Source organism: Hylobates moloch, unplaced genomic scaffold (assembly GCF_009828535.3).
Source record: "Hylobates moloch isolate HMO894 unplaced genomic scaffold, HMol_V3 SCAFFOLD_21, whole genome shotgun sequence".
NCBI lineage: Eukaryota > Metazoa > Chordata > Mammalia > Primates > Hylobatidae > Hylobates > Hylobates moloch.
In genome coordinates, this window is record NW_026652296.1 from 11,710,196 (window position 1) to 11,735,014 (window position 24,819).

The 24,819-nt window shown below is 40.7% G+C and overlaps 1 protein-coding gene across 2 annotated transcripts in view; it reads right to left on the bottom strand.

Annotated features, from left to right (window-relative positions):
- The window catches only part of CSE1L (chromosome segregation 1 like), a 50,956-nt gene that overhangs the window by 18,643 nt on the left and 7,494 nt on the right, over positions 1-24,819 (bottom strand). For both annotated transcript variants that reach the window (XM_032142283.2, XM_058432909.1), the window contains 12 exons: positions 19,844-19,939; positions 15,030-15,172; positions 12,108-12,209; positions 11,891-12,036; positions 11,147-11,237; positions 9,638-9,745; positions 8,158-8,250; positions 5,783-5,950; positions 5,547-5,676; positions 3,439-3,504; positions 2,762-2,964; positions 1,229-1,313 (listed from right to left, as the gene is read on the bottom strand). In XM_032142283.2, the coding sequence (XP_031998174.1) occupies positions 1,229-1,313; positions 2,762-2,964; positions 3,439-3,504; positions 5,547-5,676; positions 5,783-5,950; positions 8,158-8,250; positions 9,638-9,745; positions 11,147-11,237; positions 11,891-12,036; positions 12,108-12,209; positions 15,030-15,172; positions 19,844-19,928 (1,420 nt within the window). In that variant the 5' untranslated portion in view covers positions 19,929-19,939. The remainder of the gene's footprint in view (positions 1-1,228; positions 1,314-2,761; positions 2,965-3,438; positions 3,505-5,546; positions 5,677-5,782; positions 5,951-8,157; positions 8,251-9,637; positions 9,746-11,146; positions 11,238-11,890; positions 12,037-12,107; positions 12,210-15,029; positions 15,173-19,843; positions 19,940-24,819) is intronic.

A 24,819-nucleotide genomic window follows, 5' to 3' on the forward strand; every position in this document is an offset into this window, starting at 1 on the left:
ATGTCTACCTACATTCCCAGAAGTGAAGCTATTCTGAATTAGAAACATGTCTCTCTAGCTGGAATTTGCTTTACATTATTCTAGTAGGTAGGGAAATAAATTAATGAAAGGAATAGATCACTAAATGTTAATAATTCTTGAAGCTAGATGACAGTCACATGGGAGCTCATTACAATATTCTCTTCACCTTTGGGTGTATATAAATTTCCTACATTAAATTTTTTTTTTAGAAAAGGAATATATCTGGATATAGATCAATATATTCATAAACATCAGAAACTATCCTTAATTTTTTTTTTTTTTGAGACAGAGTCTCGCTCTGTATCCCAGACTAGAGTGCAGTGGCACGATCTCAGCTCACTGCAACCCCACCTCCTGCATTCAAGCGATTCTCCTGCCTCAGGCTCCCGAATAGCTGCGATTACAGGCACGCGCCACCACGCCCGGCTAGTTTTTGTATTTTTAGTAGAGACGGGATTTCACCATTTTGGCCGGGCTGGTCTCAATCTCTTGACCTCATGATCCTCCCACCTTAGCCTCCCAAAGTGCTGGGATTACAGGTGTGAGCCACTGCGCGCAGCCAAAAGATATCCTTAATATTTATCAATTTTCTAGTACTTTGAAATGTACTCCAATATTTAAGAATTCATCCTTCAAATAAAAAAGGAAGCCAATGTATAATTCTTATTTAAACACTAGGTAGCAAAGCTGAGTTACAGTTTAGTTGTACTTATTCCTATTTTCCTAATCAAGCAATATTTTCTTTATCAATAATTAATTTCACATGGATAAGATCTGAGGAAATCATTTGAGATTTTATTCAATAAAGGAAATAATAGGCAAGGCATGGAGGCTCATGCCTGCAATCCCAGCACGTTGGGAGGCCGACGCAGGTGGATCACCTGAGGTCAGGAGTTTGAGACCAGCCTGGCCAACATGGGGAAACCCTGTCTCTACTAAAAATACAAAAATTAGCCGGGCATGGTGGTACGTGCCTATAGTCCCAGCTGCTTGGGAAGCTGAGGCAGGAGAATCGCTTGAACCCAGGAGGTGGGAGTTGCAGTGAGCGGAGACTGCGCCACCGCACTCCAGCCTGGCTAACAGAGTAAGACACCATCTCAAAAGCAAAAAAAAAAAAGAACGAAAGGGAATAAGGATAGGAAGCCATGTTTTGAATTGCAGATATAGTGTGGTAAGCTGTAAAGAAAGCAAGAATTTCACAACTCACCATTAGCTGATTTTAAATCAGGGAGGATGTGATTCACAAAGAACTCAGTTAGGTTTACAAGTTCATTTGCTTGTGTAATTCCATGCTGAAAAGCAAATTCATAACATGGTAAAATAACAAAATACCTGTATATATCTACCACATTAGAAGTTCAGACAATTTTAGAAAACCACGTTAAAATGGAGATGAACACTTCAAAATACAAACTGCTCATGTATAAAATGAGACTGTACTGGCTGTGTACAGGAGCTCACGGCTGTAATCCCAGCACTTTGGGAGGCTGAGGCAAGTAGATCACTTGAAGTCAGGAGTTCAAGACTAGCCTGGCCAACATGGCAAAACCCCGTCTCTACTAAAAACACAAAAAATTAGCCAGGTGTAGTTGCATGCACCTGTAATTCTAGCTACTCGGGAAGCTAAGGCACGAGAATTGCTTGAACCTGGGAGGCAGAGGTTGCAGTAATCTGAGATGTTGCCATTGCATTCCAGCCTGGATGACAGAGCAAGACAACGTCTCAAAAAAAAAAAAAAAAAAAGAAGAGATGAACACTTCAAAACACAAACTGCTTAGGCCAGGCACGGTGGCTCACGCTTGTAATACCAGCACTTTGGGAGGCCGAGGCAGGTGGATCACCTGAGGTCAGGAGTTCAAGCCCAGCCTGACCAACATGGAGAAACCCCGTCTCTACTAAAAATACAAAATTAGCCAGGGTGGTGGTGCATGCCTGTAATCCCAGCTACTCAGGAGGCTGAGGCAGGAGAATCGCTTAAACCCGGGAAATGGAGGTTGCAGTGAGCCAAGATCGTGCCATTGCACTCCAGCCTGGGCAACAAGAGTGAAACTCCGTCTCAAAACAAAACAAAACAACAACAACAAAACACAAACTGCTTACGTATAAAATATAAAATAAGACTATATTGTCTAGGCACGGTGGCTCACACCTGTATCCCAGCACTCCGGGAGGCTGAGGTGTGAGGATCACACAAGGTCAGGAATTTGAGACCAGCCTGGCCCATATGGTGAAACCCTGTCTCTACTAAAAATACAAAAATTAGCCAGGTGTGGTAGTGCACACTTGTAATCCCAGTTACTTGGGAGGCCGAGGCAGGAGAGTCGTTCGAACTCAGGATGTGGAGGTTGCAGTGAGCTGAGATCGCGCCATTGCACTCCAGCCTGGTGACAAAGTGAGACTCTGTCTCAAAAATATAAAAATGTAAAATAAGACTATACTAATAGACAATAAAGAAACTTTCCTAAATTAAAGAATAGCTAAGTTTAAGTTAAGCATATTTTATACAGCAGGTCTCAGCTAAGGTAACAAGTGTGGCATCTATCAATTTTCTGGTCTATAAGAAACTTAAGTGCTCAATACATCAACATAAAGCCATCTTCAGAGATTATATAAATCTTAATCAGAATTAATAGGTTATCTGGCAGAGTAGGCTCTATTATCACAGACGTTATTTCTTTTTGACTTGTGTGGGTGTCACTGATGTCTGTTTTAGAAACAAAACCACATTAAAAATATTTACCTTCTGTGTTTGGGCTTTTGATGCCAAAGATGTCACTAGGTAGATGGCTGCATCTTTGTGTTTCCAGTTGACAGATGGATTTTTTGCGTATTCCTGCAGCATGGAATTAACATAACCAGAGAAGATTCCTGTCACAGGTCCCTCAAAAAACTTGCATAATCCTCGTACCAGATCACAAGCAGCCCTGCGTCTAGTATCAATATCTATGAAATGAAAAGAAAATATATTATGGGGAAAAAAAACCAACCACCAACAAACTGACCCAATTTATAAGAAAACAAATTGCCTGGAATAATTTGGCTATGACTGTAAAACGAAAAAAAAAAAGAACGAAAAACAAAGGGCCACCCAATAGCTATAAGCAACACAAACAATGAAAAAAACATTCCCCCCCACCCCAAGAAATACAAAATCAAAACGAAACTAAAGAGGTCACAGAATCACAGAATTTTGATTAATACTAACTATGTAAGAATAGACAAATGATTCAACTTTTGATATTTTCATTCAGGTCATGTAAGAGCTTTTTAAGACAAGTTGAAGAAGGACAACAGTTCTCAATGAAAGCCTGCTGAAAAAACACTCTTATTCTCAATCCCACTTCTCCCATTTACTAGAAAGAGAATCTTAAAACTGGCTTGCAAAGAGACTAGTAACTAAAAAACCAAGATACACACCAGATCCTTCCAAATCTCTCCTTATGTACTCCTCAGAATTATCTTCAAATGCTTCTTCATCAGCAGCTACAAGGAGAGATATTTCAGATAACACACCAAAAGACATCACTGTACAGCTGAGAATATAGAAGAGTATGTAGAACTGCCTTGTTCTACAGCAAAGAATTATTTCCCATCAGATGACTACTTCATATACTCTTAATCATTATCTAGAGCAGCAAATGCTACTCTGAAAGGTGAGGTATTAGGTAATTCACACAACTATGAGATAGGCTCACTTGTTCTAATGTGACAGTTTCCCCAGAACTGGATTACACCTGCAACTGTCAAAAATGTTAGGGATCACTATCAGAATGCTAACTTTTAATTTCACCAAATAAGAACATTAAAAAACCAACAACCTAATTTTAATCACTATTATTTCATTAAAGTCATTTCAACAACAAATAAGTAGAGTGGACAATGTCAGATCTGGCCGGCATGGTGGCTCACGCATGTAACCTAGCACTTTGGGAGGCTGAAATGGGAGGATCGCTTGAGCACAGGAGTTTGAGACCAGCCTGGTCAACACAGCGAGATCTCATCTCTATTTTTATCACATAAACTAAAAAAAAAAAAGTCTGTACACACACACACACAGTTGTGTGATCATGTCTCACTGCAGCCTCCACCTCCTGAGCTCAAGCAAAACTCCCACCTAAGCCGCTTGAGTACCTGGGACCACAGGCCCATGCCACCATACCCAACTGATTTATTTCTTGTAGAGATAAGGTTTCGCCATTTTGGCCAGGCTGGTCTTGAACTCCTGGGCTCAAGTGTTCCACCTCAGCCTCCCAAAGTGCTGGGATTAAAGGTATGGGCCACCACACCCAGCAAGAAGATTTATCGTTTAAACATATTTTTATGAAAACACAACAGGAAATGAAATCTCACACTATATTGTCCTTAATTTCCTTATTTTGTTCCAGATGTAATTTGAGAACCACTGATCTAATAACTATTTTGATATAAAACACAATCTTGGCCGGGCATGGTGGCTCATGCCTGTAATCCCAGCACTTTGGGAGGCTGAGGCAGAAGGATTGTTTGAAGCCAGGAGTTCGAGACCAGCCTGCGCAACATAGGAAGACCCCCATCTTTATAAAAAATAAAAAATTAGCTGAGCATGGTGGTGCACGTCTGTAGTCCCAGCTACTGAGGAGGCCGGGGTGGGAGGATGACTTGAGCCTGGGAAGTTGAGGTTGCAGTAAGCTATAACTGTGCTACTGCACTCCAGCATGGGTGACAGAGTGAGACCCTGTCCCCCAAACAAAAAACACAATCCCTCCCACCTTCATTACTTGTTCTTCACAACTGTTAGAACGAGGACATACATGTTATAAATATAGGCTCTCAGCACTATAGTTTAACCTTGAGCACAAACTAAGTGGGCTTCAACCTTGTATTTATAAAGTTATTATTTCTATTCTCAAGTCGATTGTTTAAAAACAGCTATTTCTGGGCGAGGTGGCTCAGAAATGCAATCCCAGCACTTTGGGAGCCTAAAGTGGGTGGACTGCTTGAGCTCAAGAGTTTGAGACTACCCTGAACAACATGGTGAAACCCTGTCTCTACCAAAAATACAAGAAACTAGCCAGGCATGGTGATGTATGTCTCTGGTCCCAGCTACTCAGAAGGCTGAGGCAGGAGGATCACTTGAGCCTGGGAGGCTAAGGTTGCAGTTGAGCCAAGATTGCACCACTGCACTCCAGCCTGGGTGACAGAGTGAGACCCCTGTCTTGAATAGATATATAAATAAATAAAGCCAGCTAAAAATTCATTGAAACAATAAACGAAACAAAATCAAATTCTTTCTCTAAATAGAAATTCCAGATAGTTTATCTTCTTAGTGTAAAGGAATTTTTGAAGTCTTATTTAATATTTCCATGAGAAAATCCTCACAGGGCACAACAAAACTCATTACAGATACCACATTTTCTGTCTTGGTTTAGAAAATAAGAAATAAATGATATACAAGTTTTATCCAGTAATAAATGAATTAGACTGAATATGTTACAAAAAAACATAGACTTAGTAAATTTATACTAATATACTTTTGCCATAATTACCTCTAAATTCCATGTTAGGCACAATAACCTTTTCACAGATACTTGTCAGCGTGTTCTGGTCCTCAAATAGATTCTTATAATGAGGTCTCTCACAAACTGAAGCCAGAAATTGAATTGCATTACTTACCAACTGGAACAAAACACAAAAATATTTTTAAAAGCAAAACTCAACAGCTTATTTCTTGGGGGAGACAGGGAGAGAATGTCTTTTAATTATGTCTCCACCATCATCTTACCAAATCATATTTAACCTCTTGACCCGTTGTAACTAGTAAATTCCAGATGGCTGTAACAAAACGAGGCAGGTATCGCTGGAATTCTTCATCGTACTTTTGTGCATAGAGTGCGGCATTATCACAAATCTGGGATTTTAAGAGCTCCAATAAGCCGGCTTCCTCTTCATCCTCACATAAAAGAAAACAAAAACTCCAACATACAACTCTAATGCTAACATAAATAAGAGTAACTGAAATTCCTGAACTAGACTCTTTATCAATTAAATCCAAATCAAATCAGTTACTGTAAACTACAGCTATGCCACCATCAATCTTTTCACCAAGTCTTTCAAATAAGTTGCTGAATTACAAAATATTTCCATATTAGATTCAAACAGTATATTCTGGCTGAGTGTAGTGGCTCACACCGGTAATCCCAACCCTCTGGGAGGCTGAGGCTGGAGGATGGCTTGAGGCCAGGAGTAGTTTTTTTTTTTTTTTTTTTGAGATGGAGTCTCGCTCTGTTGCCCAGGCTGAGTGCAGTGGCGTGATCTCAGCTCACTGCAAGCTCTGCCTCCTGGGTTCACGCCATTCTGCTGCCTCAGCCACCCAAGTAGCTGGGACTACAGGGGCCTGCCATCACGCCTGGCTAATTTTTGTACTTGTTTTTTTTTTAGTAGAGACAGGGTTTCACCGTGTTAGCCAGGATAGCCAGGATGGCCTCGGCCTCCCAAAGTGCTGGGATTACAGGTGTGGACCACTGCACCCGGCCAAGCCCAGGAATTTTGAGTCTAGCCTGGGCAACACAGCAAGTCCCCAAAATAAAAAAAATCAGCTGGGCATGGTGGTGCACACCCATAGTCCCAGCTACTTGGGAGGCTGAGGTGGGAGGATCACTTGAGCCCAGGGAGGTCGAAGCTGCAGTAAGCCATGATCATGCCACTGCACTCCAGCCTTGGTGACAGAGTGAGACAGGGGACGACATCAGAGTGAGAACAAAAACCAAAGCCAAGGGCCGGGCGCGGTGGCTCACGCTTGTAATCCCAGCACTTTGGGAGGCCGAGGCGGGCGGATCACGAGGACAGGAGATCGAGACCACGGTGAAACCCCGTCTCTACTAAAAATACAAAAAATTAGCCGGGCGTGGTGGCGGGTGCCTGTAGTCCCAGCTACTGGGAGAGGCGCAGTGACACCAAATTGCCATGACCCAGCCTGGGACAAGGAGATCCAAAAAAAAAAAAAAAAAAAAAAAAAAAACAAACACTGATTACTCAAGGCATAAATAGGGATGTAAGACGACACAAGGAGCACACAGTTAACTGGGCAAAAAGGTCCTTGTAAGAATTCTATCCAAAAAATTTCCTTGTGACTTTTGTGTGAAGAAAAGTTTTGTTTTCTGAAGGATGTTTTTCTCTCCCATTGGACTGAAATAATTATTTTATGAGAGCTACATCTTTTAAAGTTCCTATTAATACAGTCAAACTGAGACAAGATCTGTTGTACAACGATAGTAACAATTTCTTTCTGTACCCCACTCTTAAAACCTGATTCGAATCACCAATTCTAATTTTTAGTTTATTTGGTATTTCTCTTCGGGAAGAAGGTCACAAATATATTAACAAATGAGTAGCACAGAATAAGTGTTATATGTTTAAAAGTACACAATATAAAACCCGTATCAGAAATCTTTACAGATTACAATCTTTTACCATTTTCGCTCTTTCTCGAGCTGTGGATAATTTTTTCTTCTTTTGAGACAAGGTCTCCCTCTGTCTCTCAGGCTGGAGTGCAGTGGCATGGTCACAGCACATTGCAGCCTTGCCCTCCTGGGCTCAAGGTCAAGGGATCCTCACAACTAAGCCTTCTGAGTAGCTGTGACCATTAGCATGAGCCAACACGTCTGGCTAATTTTATTTTATTTTTTTGTAGCGACGGGGGTCTGCTTACATTGCCCAGGCTGGTCTTGAACTCCTGGGCTCAAGGGATCCTCCCACCTTGGCTGCCCAAAGTGCTGGGATTACAGGTGTGAACCACCATGCTTAGCCAGATGATTTTTAAAAAGGGGCTACCATTATAGAGTTTTAAGTTTTTTTAGTATCTTCAATGAAAAATAATTTTATTTCATGAAATATCCACAATGTGACTACTTTAAAGACTTACTTTCAATAATGTAATGAAACAGCCTTATCTGTATACTATGGCTTAAGCCAGGCCTATGATAAGAGTAATTCTGTATACTACACACACCAAACATATAACATCAAATAGAATCAAATATTATTACAGTATTGAAATTTTATATTTTAACAATGCAAGAGTAAACAGGTTTCTAGATTGTAGCCAAATAGCTCTTAATGAAAGAAAAAGACCACTCAGACAACATTTTAAATACTTACATCAGTTTGTAAAAGCTTATTATCCAATGTTAAGAGAGTATGAAAATTATTCATCCAAGTTTCCATATTATCTTCAAAAAATTCAGGGAGATCCTACAGAATAAACGCTGACTTGAAACTTTTGATTAAAATATTAAGAACACTATTTTTATAAGTTCCCTCACCACGTGGACAAAACATTTTTTACATAGGCTTCACAGCCTGAGCATTACCTATTCTGACAAGAATTCTCTGCTCCAGCTCCATCTGGCAGCTGCATAAAGCATTCTGACTTCTGCCTCTGTTTGTATGCTATAAATAATGCCACCTCTAGTTCTCGTCCTAATCTAAATCTTCCTTCAAGGTTCAGCTAAGACTATATGAAGACTTTCCTTACAAAGCTCAAGCTCAGTGCATACTAATACATCCCCTTTCTTTTCTGAACTACGTTTATTGTAAGATGACCACCAAGGCAGACAAACTAATTGTCTTATAGTTACTGATTTCTTGTGGCATAGTACTGCCTTCTTAATGAGGGTACAAGTCCCCTGAGGGCAGATTATGCCTCTTTCTTTCCTTGGTCTTCCTGCCGGACAAGTTATCAAGAGCTTCATTAAACCTGACTTCTCAGAATTCAAAAGGTGTAAGCAAAAACAGTAGTACTCATTTAAGTAAGAACTTCTCAAACTGCTATCCAGCTGAACACTGATGTGGGACATGTCCTTTTGGGCTGTTCATCTCCTATTCTAGCTAAAACAACCCAATTTCCTTTTGGGGAATGCTTTCCCTACCACTATGAGTTTATTCATGTTGTGAAGGTAAGTCCAGGTACCGGCTACAAACAATGAATGGGCTAGGTCCTCCTTGCATAGCAGTATAGCAACAATTTGTACCAATTAACACCCCTTTCTTGGTCCTGAATCTTGAATTAATGATTTAAGAACAGAAAGAATGATTGGAGGCCACTGTCTCAGTAGCAACAGGGTAACTAGGCATTCCCTGCTATAGCCCTGTGGCTGTTTCCTCTGAAATACTATTAGTTCTTACCCTTTCAAAGTCTGGTACTTCAAGCCTTTTGTCTCCCTCATATGGCTTCCAATAAAGTCCTTTTGTGTAAGCTGGACAGCAAACCCTAACCAAAACATGATTCCCCAAATGTTAATACCCATATAAATGAACAAAAGAGGAAGGCCTCAGAAATCTAGCTTCTTAATGCCACCAGTAAAACAGTGTACACGGTGACTCTCCAAGAGTGAGTTAGGATGTGGGGTTTTGCTAACCTACTAGATATAAGAGAATACTGCTTTTTTCCATGAAACATCTCATTAGCATCTGTAGGAACTACTGTAAAACAGAACACTATAGATAAATAGGGGGAGTCAGAAAAAACCTTTTCTTTCAGAAAAATCAATGCTGGCAAAAAAGTCTTTATCAAACAGAAAGAAAACTCTATTTAAAATCAAAGAGGAAGAACCAAAAGCAAGAAATCAAATGAACTTACCTGAAAGTTTAAACTATAGAACAATTTTGAGATCAGGATCAGGGAAGAAAACAGAATCCTCAGGGCAGAGGCATCATTTGCATGGGTACTGCAGAGTTCAATAGTGGCCTTGGAAAGGAATTTAGCAACATGGTTTTAGGGCATCATAAACCCAGCATGCTGATCTTAGTGAAATAGCCTTGCACTAAGCTGAGACTATTCATATTGTATTTATTTATTTATTTTTTTAGAGACGGAGCCTCGCTCTGTCGCCCAGGCTGGAGCGCAGTGGCACAATCTCAGCTCACTGCAAGCTCTGCCTCCTGGGTTCACGCCATTCTCCTGCCTCAGCCTCCCAAGTAGCTGGGACTACAGGTGCCTGCCACCACGCCTGGCTAATTTTTTTTTTTTTTTTGTATTTTCAGTAGACACAGGGTTTCACCATGTTAGCCAGGGTGGTCTCGATCTCCTGACCTCATGATCCACCTGCCTCAGCCTCTCAAAGTGCTGGAATTACAGGCGTGAGCCACCATGCCCAGCCTTGGCTTTTAAATAATATACAATCACTTAAGAGATTGTGAAAAATAAGTTAAAGTATGTATTTTTGAATTGTTCATAATGGCACTAAAAAGTCCAATGTTAATATTCTGAACTACGTCTTCCCAATCTGTGCATATATAAAAATATATTACACAAAACTATATGCTCTTATTAAACAATTCATCTGCCACTTGGTATTTAGGTTGTTTCCAATTCTTTATTATTCTAAATGCAATTAACAGGTTTTACTGGCCAGGCCCAGTGGCACAGGATGTAATCCCAGCATACTCGGAGAACTGCTTGAACCCTGGAGGCGGAGGTTGCAGTGAGCAAAAGCGAAACTCCATCTTAAAACAAACAAAAAAAAAAGCAGCCAGGCATGGTAGTGTGCACCTGTAGTCTTAGCTACTTGGAATGCTGAGGTGGGAGAATCACCTGAGCTTGGGTAGCTGAGGCTGCAGTGAGCTATAATCATGCCCCACTGCACTCCAGCCTGGGCAATGAGAGTGAGACCCTGTCTTTAAAAAAGAAAAAAGAAAGAAAGTATATATATATTTCTTTAAATCTTATAGGATTCTCACAAACACCAAGAACACATTCAGGAAAGTATCCTGTAAACTGTAAAATAATGTATAAATACATAAATTAATTAAACTCCAAACATAGTCAAATAAAAATATGTATTTCTTCCGTTAGAGACACATACTCAAATACTTGGGTGAAATGATATGATGCTTGGGATTTGCTTTTATAATATTCCTAAGAAAGGGAACAGAGAAAATAAAACGTTGCTAACCATTAAATTTGTGTAATAATAGACGGGAGTTCACTATAGCATCTCTATTTCTGTGTAGGTTTGAAATTTTTCAAAAGAAATGCTCTAAACATTATCTATCAAATAAGCTTTCAAAGCATTCTCTTAACATGTATACAAACATTCAAGCAATTTAAAATATTAATTTAAAAATATCACCAAGATGCATTCCATACCTTAAAAAGATTAGTCAAAGGCAAAGCAAAGGCATCCAGAACAAGTTTAATTTCAGTCCATAACTCGTTTGACTTAAATTCATGACGGTATCTAGAAAATTAAGGTAAAACAGATAAATTTACAAGTTTTTTTTATTTACTCACTTTAGGTCTTCAAGGAGAGATGCTGATTGGACATCTGTGAATAGATGGTTTTCCGAAATTCAAAGGGAATTCGGGAATTCTTGTTTTTTTTTTTGTTGTTGGAGACAGAGTCTTGCTCTGCCGCCCAGGCTGGAGTGCAGTGGTTCGATCTCGGCTCACTGCAGCCTCCACCTTCCAGGCTCAAGTGATTCTCCTGTCTCAGCCTCCCGAGTAGCTGGGATGACAGGCACATACCACCACGCCTGGCTAGTTTTTTTTGTATTTTTAGTAGAGACGGGGTTTTACCATGTTGGCCAGGCTGGTCTCGAACTCCTGACCTCAGGTGATCCGCCCACTTTGCCCTCCTAAAGTGCTAGGATTACAGGTGTGAGCCACTGTGCCCAGCCAGTTTTCTTTTTAAAGGAATCAAGCAGTTTATCAAGACTAAGTATTTCATAGGTAATAGAACAATATGAAATAAACATCCTAGTTGAGAAGAAACAAACACAATAGAGAAACTTCTGCTCTCATTCCAGGATGATCATATTCAAACGTAACTGTTTACACAAGCAAATAAAACTTTAAAAAGTATTTTAAAAACATGAATCTATGCATCAATACCTTTTAAATAATGAATGTGCTGTACGGAGGACTCCATTAATAACATGGAAATCTCCACTCTGAAAGCGATTCACCATTTCTGTCAGCAAGTCAGGCCATTTCTGTGGAAAATCTTCTCTGCCAATAATGCTAATTGCATCACTTAACTAGGAGAGGAAAAGATTAATTAGATCAGAGCTTTACAGAGGAGCCCATCTAAAAAGCAGAGCGACATTACCTGCTTCTGAATTTGCTCTGGGCTGCTAAGCATCAAGTGCACTATGTTGGCTTTAATGGCCACTCGATCGGCTTCACAAATTTTGTTTGGTTCATCTTCAACCTAAAAGCAAAGCAGTAACTGAGGAATTAACACAAAATCCACATTCATGTCCACGTGACTTTAGGTAAAACCTAACTGTTTTTTTATTTACTAATTTTCTAAGAAAACAAACAGAGGAAGGTTTGGTCTTTAGTCTCCCTCTACATGAATGGGTCACAGATTTCTTCAATAATCTGATGACAGGGTGAATCCTTTTCCCAGAAAAATGTACATTCCCTCCCAAATGCAAATATTTTACACACAAATTAGTGAACTTCCCTTACTCCTTGATGCCAATTAAGAATTGCCATTTTAGGCTGGGCGCAGTGGCTCACGCCTGTAATCCCAGCACCTTCAGAGGCCAGGGCAGGTGGATCACCTGAGGTCAGGAGTTTGAGACCAGCCTGGCCAACATGGTGAAACCATGTCTCTACTAAACATACAAAAATTAGCTGGACATGGTGGCAGGCACCTGTAATCCCAGTTACTCGGGAGGCTGAGGCAGGAGAATCGCTTGAACCCGGGAGGCGGAGGTTGCAGGGAGCCGAGATGGTGCCACTACACTCCAACCTGGGCAACAAGAGTGACTCTGTCTCCAAAAAAAAAAAAAAAATTTCCATTTTAGGCCAGGTGCGATGGCTCACTCAAGGTCAGGATTTTGAGACCAGCCTGGCCAACATGGTGAAACCATTTCTACTAAAAATACAAAATTAGCTGGACGTGGTGGTGGGCACCTGTAACACTAGCTACTGAGGAGGCTGAGGCAGGAGAATCATATGAACCTGAGAGGCAGAGGCTGCAATGAGCCAAGATCACACCACTGCATTCCAGCCTGGGTGACAGAGCAAGACTCCGTCCCAAAAAAAAAAAAAAAAAAAAAATCATTTTATATGTAAACTAATCAGGACACATAATTAAAATCTTTATAGATAATATGCTACTTAATCCACACACATCCTCAAAAGCTTCAATTTAACTCTCACTTTAGAACAAAAATCTTTCCAATTTTTTTTATTCCTTTTTTTTTGAGACTGGGTTTCCATCTGTCACCCAGGCTGGAGTGTAGCACACAACCTTGGCTCACTGCAGCCTTCACCTCCCAGACTCAGACAATCCCTCCCACTGCAGCCTCCCAAGGATCACAGATGCACACCACACACAACCACACCTGGCTAATTTTAAATTTTTTGTAGAGAAGGGGGTCTCACTTTGTTGTCCAGGCTGGTCTCCAACTCCTGGCCTCAAGCAATCCTCCCATCTGAGCCTCCTAAAGTGCTGGGATTACAGGCGTGAGCCACCATACCCAGTTCTCTATGAAAATTTCTTGACCATTACTAGTTAGAATGCATCCTAGATTATATCACCCAAAGAGATTCTGTAAGTCTCACTAGTTTTACAAACCAAAACAGAGGGAGAGGGCTGGCATGTCTACCAGTAGAGATGGACTTTTAAACATTCTGAGATTTAAAAGACAGTGTCTGGCACTGTTGCCCAAGCTGAAGTGCAGTAGCACGATCTCAGTTCATTGCAACCTCTGCCTCCCAGGCACAAGCGATCCCCCCATCTCAGCCTCCCTAATGGCTGGGACTACAAGTGTGCACCACCATATGCCTGGCTGATTTTTGTATTTTTTGTAAAGATGGGGTCTCACTTTATCGCCCAAGCTGGTCTTGAATTGCTGAGCTCAAGCAATCCACCCACCTCAGCCTCCCAAAGTGCTGAAATTACAGGCATAGGCCACCAAGCCCGGCCTCTAAGGTTTCTTTACCACTCATGGTGATACTTGAGAAATCATACAGGCTTAAACAATATTTACTCTCTCTTTTATGGAATGAGAAAAAAAAGTAAGACTCTAAGAAGTTTTTGAGCAGTTTAAAGTTGACTTTTTAGATAAACTGATGATTTTTGTCAACTGCTAATACTTTGTAACATCGTAACTGCTATCACTGTAGAAAAGCCTCATCTTTTTCTCTATCATGAGCCAGGCCTTCTCAACCTTAGCATCACTGACATTTTGGCTCAGATAATTCTTTGTTGTGGGAAGCTATCTTGTTCATTGCAGGATGCTTAGCAGCATCTCTGGCCTCTACCCACTAGATTCCAGTAGCAATCCTCCAGCTATGATGTCTCCAAATATACTGCCAAATGTCCCCTGGTGAGCCAAACTGCCCCCAGTTGAGAACCACTATCCTAAGCTAAGGAAAAAAATGCCTGTTTCTTAATTTATAATTTACTAATCATTAAACCTGTTATAAAATAGGTTTAATCTCAAAATTAGTATATATATACATATCCCACAAGACATAGGGCAAGATACCTTATCAAAAATTTGAAATCTAAATTATTTTGCATTCTGCAAATTTTCTATGTATCTGATTTCTTCTCAGCTTTATTTTTCCAACATCAGAAATCACTTCATTTATTCAGACTGTCTTCCCACAATGTCTCTTCAGTAGGCGGTGAGTAAAGCGTAAATTCCAAACATAATGGAGATTAAGACCAAGTCTCACTCCCTAGCAACCCGAGGTATGAAGCCGGACAAATTTATATAAATTCAAATGAAATAACAGAAGCTTTGGAAAAGGGTCCTGTTTAATTTTATCTTTGATCCATATCTGAATCCTTTTTTTTTTGAGACAAGGTCTCATTCTGTCACTAAAAGGCTAGAGTACAGTGGTGCAATCGTAGCTCACTGCAGCCTTGAACTCCTGGACTGATCCTTCCGCCTCAGCCTCCAGAGTAGTTGGGACTACAAGCACGTGCCTTATCTTTGAAGAACACTGCTTATATAAACCTTATAAACATACAGGGTATTAAATTATGTATTCACAAAATACTTACAATTCTCCAGTTCCTTTTAATATAGTTTTTGAATGTTACTGAAGCACATACTTTGATAACATTATCCTGGGACTTTTCCAGTAATGTCAAAAGCAACAGTGGATAATTCTGATTTCCTTCCACAGATTCAAGAAATTTCTCAGCTGTAAAATAATTTTCATGTTAGACGACTAAGATAAAAATCTTTCCACCTTATATATATCAATATATATATATATATAAATATATATATCAAAAAAAAGAGAAAAGATTAGGTTATTTGTGGGTCTACAGGGCCTCACTTTTCTTATCTATTAAGTGGATTACATGTTACATTAAACTTATATAATGCTTCAGTTTTCAAATCACTTTACCATCAATTAACTCACATGATTCTTACAAACCTATAAAGTGGCCTAATTGGATGATCATCTCATCTGCAAGAGAAGCTGCTTCCCAGAGAGATTAAGTGACTTCAAGACTTCATATACCCATGTCTTATTTCAGAAAGGAGTATTATTATTAGTAGTAGTAATATTTCTTTAATAGGCTAGTGATGAAGAGCAAATGAGTCAATTCATCCTAATATATTATTATTAGCCATATGGGTCCAGCGATTTACATACATATATATATAGATATAAATATATATATAAAATTATAAAATTTCATTTAGTTGTCACTATTACCCAGAAAAGTAAACAGCATTTAAAAAACCAAGGCAGTAGATAGCATTTAAAAAACAAGATTAAGTAACTTGTTCAAGATCACACAGCTAGGCTTCACTACTGAGAAAGTTTTAGTGCAGTCCTTAGTCTACCTTACCAGCCCTAAACTTTCTTGTCAAACTAAAAAAAAAAAAAACCTAAAAATTTCTTAATACCAGCAATGAATTTATCCAAAAAATTTACCAATATATTTTCGACCCAGATTACATTCTGGGATAAATTTCCTAGGTTAATGATCACATGTGATGGCAGTATAGTATTTCTCGTAATTTTTTTCTACCTTTGGCTTCATAGGGCAACACCCAATATTCCAATATTTTTTGAAAAATTAATTTCATGTATCATTTAACACCTTCCCTCTTTCTGATTGAGTCCCAAGAGTTTCACTGATATTTTCAAACTCTCCTTCCTTTGTGCTTATCATGTCTTTCCTGAAGGATGAGGACTGTTAAACTGAAAAATGTTTTCCAGGAGGGGACATACTATGGTTTTATATGAGTACAGAACAATTTGTTTCCTCCACTTAGTAGCCAGCATTTTGTACAGGGCAACACACTACATCCATGATTTGAGGAAAAGCCCATATAAATTGCCAAGTCTCTTTCCTAAATTGTAATCAATATCCAGGAAGTGAGTTTGAGTCTGTTCCTTTCTGTGTTCATTTCTTCCAACTTACCACAGTATTCATATGCATATGTTTCTGCACACTCAAGGAGTCTCAAAAGGTCTAGTCGAGTCAGTCTAGTCAGTCAGTCCCAATCCCTGAGAAATGCCATGTTCCTAACTTCCTAGAAACACCAGATTATTTTTATACTCTGCCTTGAATTCATAAAGCAACAGAACCCTTGCCTCACACATTATTAAAAAAATAATAATAATTGGCCGGGTGCGGTGGCTCACGCCTGTAATCCCAGCACTATGGGAGGCCGACACGAGTGGATCACGAGGTCAGGAGATGGAGACCATCCTAGCTAACACAGTGAAACCCCGTCTCCACTAAAAATACAAAAAATTAGGCGGGTGTGGTGACGGGCACCTGTAGTCCCAGCTACTCGGGAGGCTGAGGCACAAGAATGGCGTGAACCCGGGAGGTGGAGCTTGCAGTGAGCTGAGATGGTGCCACTGCACTCCAGCCTGGGCGAGAGAGTGACTCCGTCTCAAAAATAAATAAATAAATAAAAGTAATAATAATAATTCTTCTGCCAGGCACGGTGGCTCACGCCTGTAACCCCAGCACTTTGGGAGGCCGAGGCGAGTGGATCACGAGGTCAGGAGATGGAGACCACCCTGGCTAACACGGTGAAACCCTGTCTCTACTAAAAATACAAAAAATTAGGCGGGCGTGGTGGTGGGCGCCTGTAGTCCCAGCTACTGGGGAGGCTGAGGCAGGAGAATGGCGTGGACCCGGGAGGCGGAGCTTGCAGTGAGCCGAGATTGTGCCACTGCACTCCAGCCTGGGCGACAGAGTGAGACTCTGTCTCAAAAAAAAAAAAAATTTTTAATAGTGTTGGCAATGGCTTTCTTTGAAAGTCTAAGAAGATTAAAGATTAGAGCCATTAACTTCCCTTTATCCAGGAACACATTACTTCTTTACACACTAATAAACTAATTTTCCCTCTCAGAAATCACAAAGACTTTTCTAGAATAGGATAGATGCACTAACATGTTCACGATTCTAGTCATCATACATAATATATAACACACATTCTCTTCCTCATGGAACCCTTCCAACATCCTCTATGAGCATGCACATTGGTAAGTTTTGAAGAAACAGGTTAAGAGCATTTTAATATGGCCCATATCAAGGATCAATAACTGACTGCTCACAGGATATATCCGGCCCAGAAGTAGTTTGGCTTGCACTGTATTTCAAATTTTTTTTTTTTTTTGAGATGAAGTCTCACTCTGTCACCTAGGCTGGTGTGCAGCTGGGTGATCTTGGCTCACTGCAACCTCTGCCTCCTGGGTTCAAGTGATTCTTGCGCCTCAGCCTCCCAAGTAGCTGGGATTACAGGCGCATGCTACCATGCCCAGCTAATTTTTGTATTTTTAGTAAAGACAGGGTTTCACGATGTTGGCCAGGCTGGTCTCAAACTCCTGACCTCAGGTGATCTGCCCTCCTGGGCCTCCCAAAGTGCTGGGATTACAGGCGTAGCACATGTGCCTGGTCTATTTTTTTTCTTTTGAGACGGAGTCTTGCTCTGTCATCAGGCTGGAGTGCAGTGGCCTCAGTTAACTGCAACCTCCGCTTCCTGAGTTCAAGCAATTCTCCTGCCTCAGCCTCCCAAGTACCTGGGACTACAGCCGTGCACCACCACGCCCAGCTAATTTTTGTATTTTTAGTAGAGACAGGGTTTCACCACATTGGCCAGGATGGTCTAGATCTCTTGACCTCGTGATCCGCCTGCCTTGGCTTCCCAAAATGCTGGGATTACAGGCATGAGCAAATGTACCTGGCCTTTTTTTTTTTTTTTTTTTAAAGACAAGATTTCCCTCTGTCACCCAGGCTAGAGTGCACTGACATGATCATAACTCACTGCAGCTCCGACCTCTTGGGTATAAGTGAAGCTTTTTGCCTCAGCCTCCCCAGTTGCTAGGACTACAGGCACACATCATCACACTTGGCTAATTTTTAAATTTTCTGTAGAGACAGAGTCTTGCTATGTTGCCCAGGCTGGTCTCGAACTCCTGGACTCAAGCGATCTTCCTGCCTTGGCCTCCCAAATTACTCGGATTAAAGGCGTGATCACCATCCCTGGCTGTGTTTCAAAAAAATTTTTTTTTTTTGGAGGACTACGTCTCGCTCTGTCACCCAGGCTGGAGTGCAATGGAGCGATCTCAACTCACTGCAACCTCCACCTCCCAGGTTCAAGCAATTCTCCTGCCTCAGCCTCTCGAGTAGCTGGGACTACAGGTGTGTGCCACCATGCCCGGCTGAGTTTTTGTATTTCTTAGTAGAAACGGGGTTTCACCATATAGCCAGGATGGTCTCGATCTCCTGACCTCGTGATCCGCCCACCTCGGCCTCCCAAAGTGCTGGGATTACAAGCGTGAGCCACCACGCCCGGCCCCAAAATCTTTTGAAGTTACTTGCTAACATTTAAAAATGAGGGCACTTCATATAAATATCCTTATTTTTCAAGCAAAATTGGAAATCTGATCTTGCAAAACTAGTCTGAATCTCCAAAATTAGCTAGTTCCAAAAAGTACTTGCCACTTAATCAGGGCATGTATTCTCCTGATATTACCAGTCTCCACTTGGCCTATCTCCCTCATTTAACTTAACATCTGAGTCCTCAGAACACCCGAGTACAAAATTTTAATTCTAAGTTTAATTCTGGTCAGATTCAGGAAGGAAAAAAAAAGCTCTAGGTCTTAAACTATATTAGTTAAATCAAACCCAACAGAAAATTAAGAGACAGTAACTGATTACTTGGTTTCATTCACTTAATCACTTTTTAGGCAATTACTCTCCTTTCTATGACCTAATTATTTTATCTCTAAAGCAGGCATTTTTTTTTTCTTTTTGAGATGGAGTCTTGCTCTGTCGCCCAGGCTGGAGTGCAGTGGCGCAATCTCAGCTCACTGCAAGCTCTGCCTCCTGGGTTCATGCCATTCTCCTGCCTCAGCCTCCTGGGTAGCTGGGACCACAGGCACCTGCCACCACACCCAGCTAATTTTTTGTATTTTTAGTAGAGACGGGGTTTCACCGTGTTAGCCAGGATGGTCTCCATCTCCTGACCTCGTGATCCGCCCGCCTTGGCCTCCCAAAGTGCTGGGATTACAGGCGTGAGCCACTGCATCCGGCCTAAAGCAGGCATGTTTTAAGTGGGTATTTTGGAAAAAGTCAAAGACAAAGCATTCTAAACATGTCAGTACTTTTTATCCCTAAACTAGTACTTTTTAATCCCAGAAGATGCCAAAAAAAGCTATTTTACTCAAAAAAACAACACACCATGGTATAGCAGCTGTAACACTTATAAACTATGCTTGAGAACCCAAGTATGAATCTTTTTAAAATATATTTATAAGGAGGCAGATAATACATAGGTTTCTCTCACCTGCCCTGAAGGAATTAATCAACCAAAAAACGTTTATTTTCTTTACCTGGACGTCGGATGGCAGGATCAGGATCAAGGGTTTTCTTTAAATATTCTGTTAGTGTTTGCAAATTTGCATCGCTGAGTTCCATTGCTATAGGATCTAAAATATAAAATGAGGTTTGGGTAACTGGTCACTTAGAGAAAAAGTGATTTACATTTAAAAAAATCCGTTTATATTATGGGTCTTTCTCTCTGAAAGTCATCCATCTGTTGTTTTTTATATGGGCAGTAAACCTGACTGAGACAAGAGCCCAGCAAATGAGATGTGCCTTTTTCCCCAAAAACAACAGTGAGACAATTCTGTGATAAGCGAGATGAAAAAAAATCCCAAAACTTCAAAAATATAGTCATAGAAAAAAATGCTGAAGGGCCGCTCGAAGTCACCAAGAAGTTTATATGATTTAATGCTATGGGAAAGGGCTAATAAAGGTTAAGAAAAAAAAAAATAACTGGAGGAACTTATTAAAGAAGCCCCATAAGGAGCCCGGGCACAGTGGCTCAGACCTGTAAATCCCGACACTTTGGGAGGCTGAGGCGGGTGGATTCCTTGAGCTCAGGAGTTAGAGACCAGCCTGTCAACAGGGCGAGACCCCGTCTCTACCAAAACTACAAAAAAATTGAAGCCGGGCATGGTGGCTCATGCCTGTAATCCCAGCACTTTGGGAGGCTGACGCAGGCGGATCACCTGAGGTCAAGAATTTGAGACCAGCCTGGTCAACATGGTAAAATCCCGTCTCTACTAAAAATACAAAAATTAGCTGGACATGGTGGCAGGAGCCTGTAATCTCAGGCGGCTGAGGCAGAAGAATCGCTTGAATCCGGGAGGCAAAGGTTTCAGTGAGCTGAGATCGCACCATTGCACTGCAGCCTGGGCGATAAGAGCAAAATTCCGTCTCAAAACCAACCAACCAACCCAAAAAATTAGCCAGGCGTGGTAGTGGGCACCTTCGGTCCCAGCTACTCGGAAGGCTGAGGTGGGAAGATGTCTTGAGCCTGGGGGCAGAGGTTGCAGTGAGCTGAGATGGTGCCACTGCACTCCAACTTGGGTGATGGAGCAAGACCCTGTCTCAAAAAAAAAAAAAAAAAAAGGCCCCACAATGAGAAATTAAAACTTTACACAGCAAGTAAACATCCCACATAAAGTTCTGAGATTAAAGAAACAAGAAATTCCTTCATGTACAACATGTAATCGCAAATACTACAAACAATGTGCTAAGAATTTGCATCTAGGGAGATAAATTCTAGAGTTCAGAAGATGACAGCTAAGATTATGATTCTAGAAGTTTTCATATTTAAAGCTTAAACAAAACTAAATCACAGAATATGCTTATGACTGACCAAAAAACTTCACATATAACAGATGATAAATTAAAAAAAAATTTTTGTAGAGACAGGGTCTCACAATGTTGCCCAAGTTGGTCTCAAACTCCTGGACTCAAGTGATCCTCCTGCCTTGGCCTCCCAATGTGCTAGGATTACAGGCGTGAGCCATCGTGCCCAGCCCACAAATTTTAAGCTAACTAAATGGCCTACATCGATTTAACTAGTAACAACATAGGCTAAGAAATACACAGTTCAAGAGATTTATTGTACAACAAGATGACTATAATAATGTATTGTACACTTGAAAATTACTGGGTATATTTTCAGTGCTTTCACCACACACACACACACACACACACACACACACACACACACACACCAAGCATGTGAAGTAATATATATGTTAATTAGCTTGATTTAGCCATTATACAATGTATACATATTTCAAAACATGCATACCACAAATATATACAATTTTGTCAATTAAAAATGGAAAAAAAAAAGGAGTCTGAACCCACCCAATTAAAAGGAAAATGAAAAAAAAAACACAGAAACAGCACATACATAGAGTACAAGTGTCAGATGTGCATGATTACCAACAGACCACAAGTCCTGGGAATCTTATCAATTGAGCTTTATGGTCTTCAAGTTGTTGGTGAGATGATAAAATTAGGTGCAAACTGAGGGAACTTTTTGGGGGTGACAGAGTGTTCTAAAATTGGACTGTGGCGACACATGCATAACCTACATAAATTTTACTAACATTTCCCAAACAGTTCACTTAAAATGGATAAATCTTATAGTATGTAAATTCTACTTCAATAAAGCTATTTTAGGCCGGGCATGGTGGCTCACGCCTGTAATCCCAGCACTTTGGGAGGCTGAGGGGGGTGATCACCTGAGGTCAGGAGTTTGAGACCAGCCTGGCCAACATGGTGAATCCTGTCTCTACTAAAAATACAAAATCAGCCCGGCGTGGTGGCATGTACCTGTAATCCCAGTTACTTGGGTGGCTGAGGCAGGAGAATCGCTTGAACCTGGAGGCAGAAGCTGCAGTGAACCAAGACTGTGCCACTGTACTCCAGCCTCAGAAAAAGTGAGACTTTGTCTCAAAAAAAAAAAAAAAAGCAATTTTAGAAAACTCCACTTATGCTTAGATCCCATTAGGCAGCTTTTAGATACATAGCCACACGTAGATGGGAAAGTGGAGCCCTTTCAGGGAAATCATGCACCAAATTAACCAGAGGTTTCTATGAAAAAGAAAAAAATTAAACACACAATTTTTGTAAAATGTAAAAAAGGTCAGTGGAAAAAGTTCAAGGATATCATAATTCAAATTATGCAAAAAAACTTCACATATAGGAGAAAACAAAAAACACACTCCAAAATGTAGAACAGTGATAACATCTAGGTGATAGATATAAGGAGAGTTTTATTCTTTTCATACTTTTCTAATCTTACAATCACATATCTATTATACATTTACAGTCAGGAATTTAAAACATTTTATTATTTTTTCAGACAGAGTCTTGCTCTGTGGCCCAGGCTGGACTGCAGGGGAATGATCATAGCTCTCCACAGCCTCAACCTCCAGGGCTCAAGCCCCAACCTCCCACCTCAGCCTCTTAAGTAGCTGGGACTACAGGCGCAATCAACCATGCCTGGCTAATTTTTGTATTTTTTGTACAGATGGGGTTTCACCATATTGTGCAGGCTGGTCTTGAACTCCTGACCTCAAGCAATTTTCCTGCCTCGGCATCCCAAAGCACTGGGATTACAGGCATGAGCCACCACGCCGGGACCCATTTATTTTTAAAATGTCTATGACAATATGCAATCAAGTTCCTGTCCTAGAAGGAGCTTCTGTAATAGTTCGGAAGACAAGACACAACTGAAATGCCAAGTACAGGCCTATATACCCTTTACTAAAGTGATGAAATCCAAAAATCAAAAAACTGAAAAGTTTGTTTTTTTAACAAGTTTGTGGCAAACTCACTTGGCAACAAAACCTGCCTGAACTGCCTGAGGCTATCAACATAGATTTATCTCACTTACTATGCAAATTTGTTTCACTAAAGAAATATCAATACATTTGATTACAGGGTGCAACCCCAAGCCCCACTGGGGATGTTGTGTAATCCACAGTACATGCATCCAAAAAAAAAAAAATCCCAAATTCTGAAACATTTGTCCTCTGAACTGCCAAATGAATCACAAAGACAGCACCTTAAACGTTAGAAAGTTAAGAAGGGAGTCACGGGGTTATTCGGCCATCCAAGAGTTTCCCAGAGCCTGAGCCTTGAGCTGAACCCAAAATATGTATATTTGAATAGGCAAAGTAGAATGAGGGCGCATCTGCCAAAATGAATTGTGAGAGCAAAGTAACAGAGATGGAAAGAGAGAATAGTGGACTAGGAGATCAAGATCAGATCATATAGGTTCCTCCATACTTGGCTGAAGAGTGCCATGATTTAATGTATGGGGAAGCCATGAAGGCTTTCTGAAGTGGGTAAAAATGTAATGAAAGTGGAGTAGAGGACCTTTGGGCTGGTAATGGTTTGCAGAATGGGGGAAGTGTCACATGCATGAACCAGGTACATGATGCTAGATGTTTTCATAGGCTTCATATCATTTATTCCACACAACCATTTTACACACAAAGAAGGGCACTCAGGTTGACTAAGTCATATATGATTAATAAATAAATAAAGATCAGATTTAAATCAGCCCAACTCCATAGTTCTACCCTCTTTCTATTACCCAAGGCTGCCTCTCAGGTGGAAATGACAGAGGGCTGACCGAGAGTGAAAGCACTCACAACATAATAGAAAGGCTGATGTGAAAAGAGGGCAGCCAGAGGACAACTGAGCAGCGGCGAGCCAGAAAATAAGAAAATATTACCTAATACTGTGCTTATGCAGGGCACTCCCCAACAGCCAGAAACCCCAAACTTCTAAAGAGAATTATCTGTATTCTACATGCTGCAGTCCTTCCCCTTAATTAGAAAATGTGTTTATCACAGGAAGCTAATGTTCTGACTGACTGAGTAGATCCCACCACCTACCTAATCACTCCCTCTAATCCAGGTGTACCACTCTATAGGTGTGAAAATCAAGTCCCATTAAACCACACATACAATCTACTGGGAGGCTACACCCTTTATGGTTTTTTATATCACAAGTTTGGAAAACGCTACACGTTATATCCTGCCCCACTTTGGAGATTCACAATACAAAGCACTTTAAACTCAAAAAGTTACTGGTTTACATCAATTAATCCAGAGTCTCCACTGGTGGGAGGCTGAAGCAGACAGATCGCTTGAGCCCAGGAGTTCAAGACCTGCCTGGGCAACATGGCAAAACCCCATCTCTACTAAAAATACAAAAAATTAGCCAGTGTGGTGGTGTGGCCCTGTAGTCCTAGCTACTTGGGAGGCTGAGTGGGAGGATTGCCCAGTCTCTCCTATTATTTGGCTATAGAACCCCTTTTCAATAGAACACACTTTGGAAAGCAATGATTTAATCCATTTATTTTCCTATTCCTTTTTTTCTGTGTTGAAATGGTGGATCGGTTATGAAATCATGAAAGTTTGGGCCAGGTGTGGTGGCTCACACCTATAATCCCAGCACTCTGGGAGGCTGAGAAGGGCAGATCACC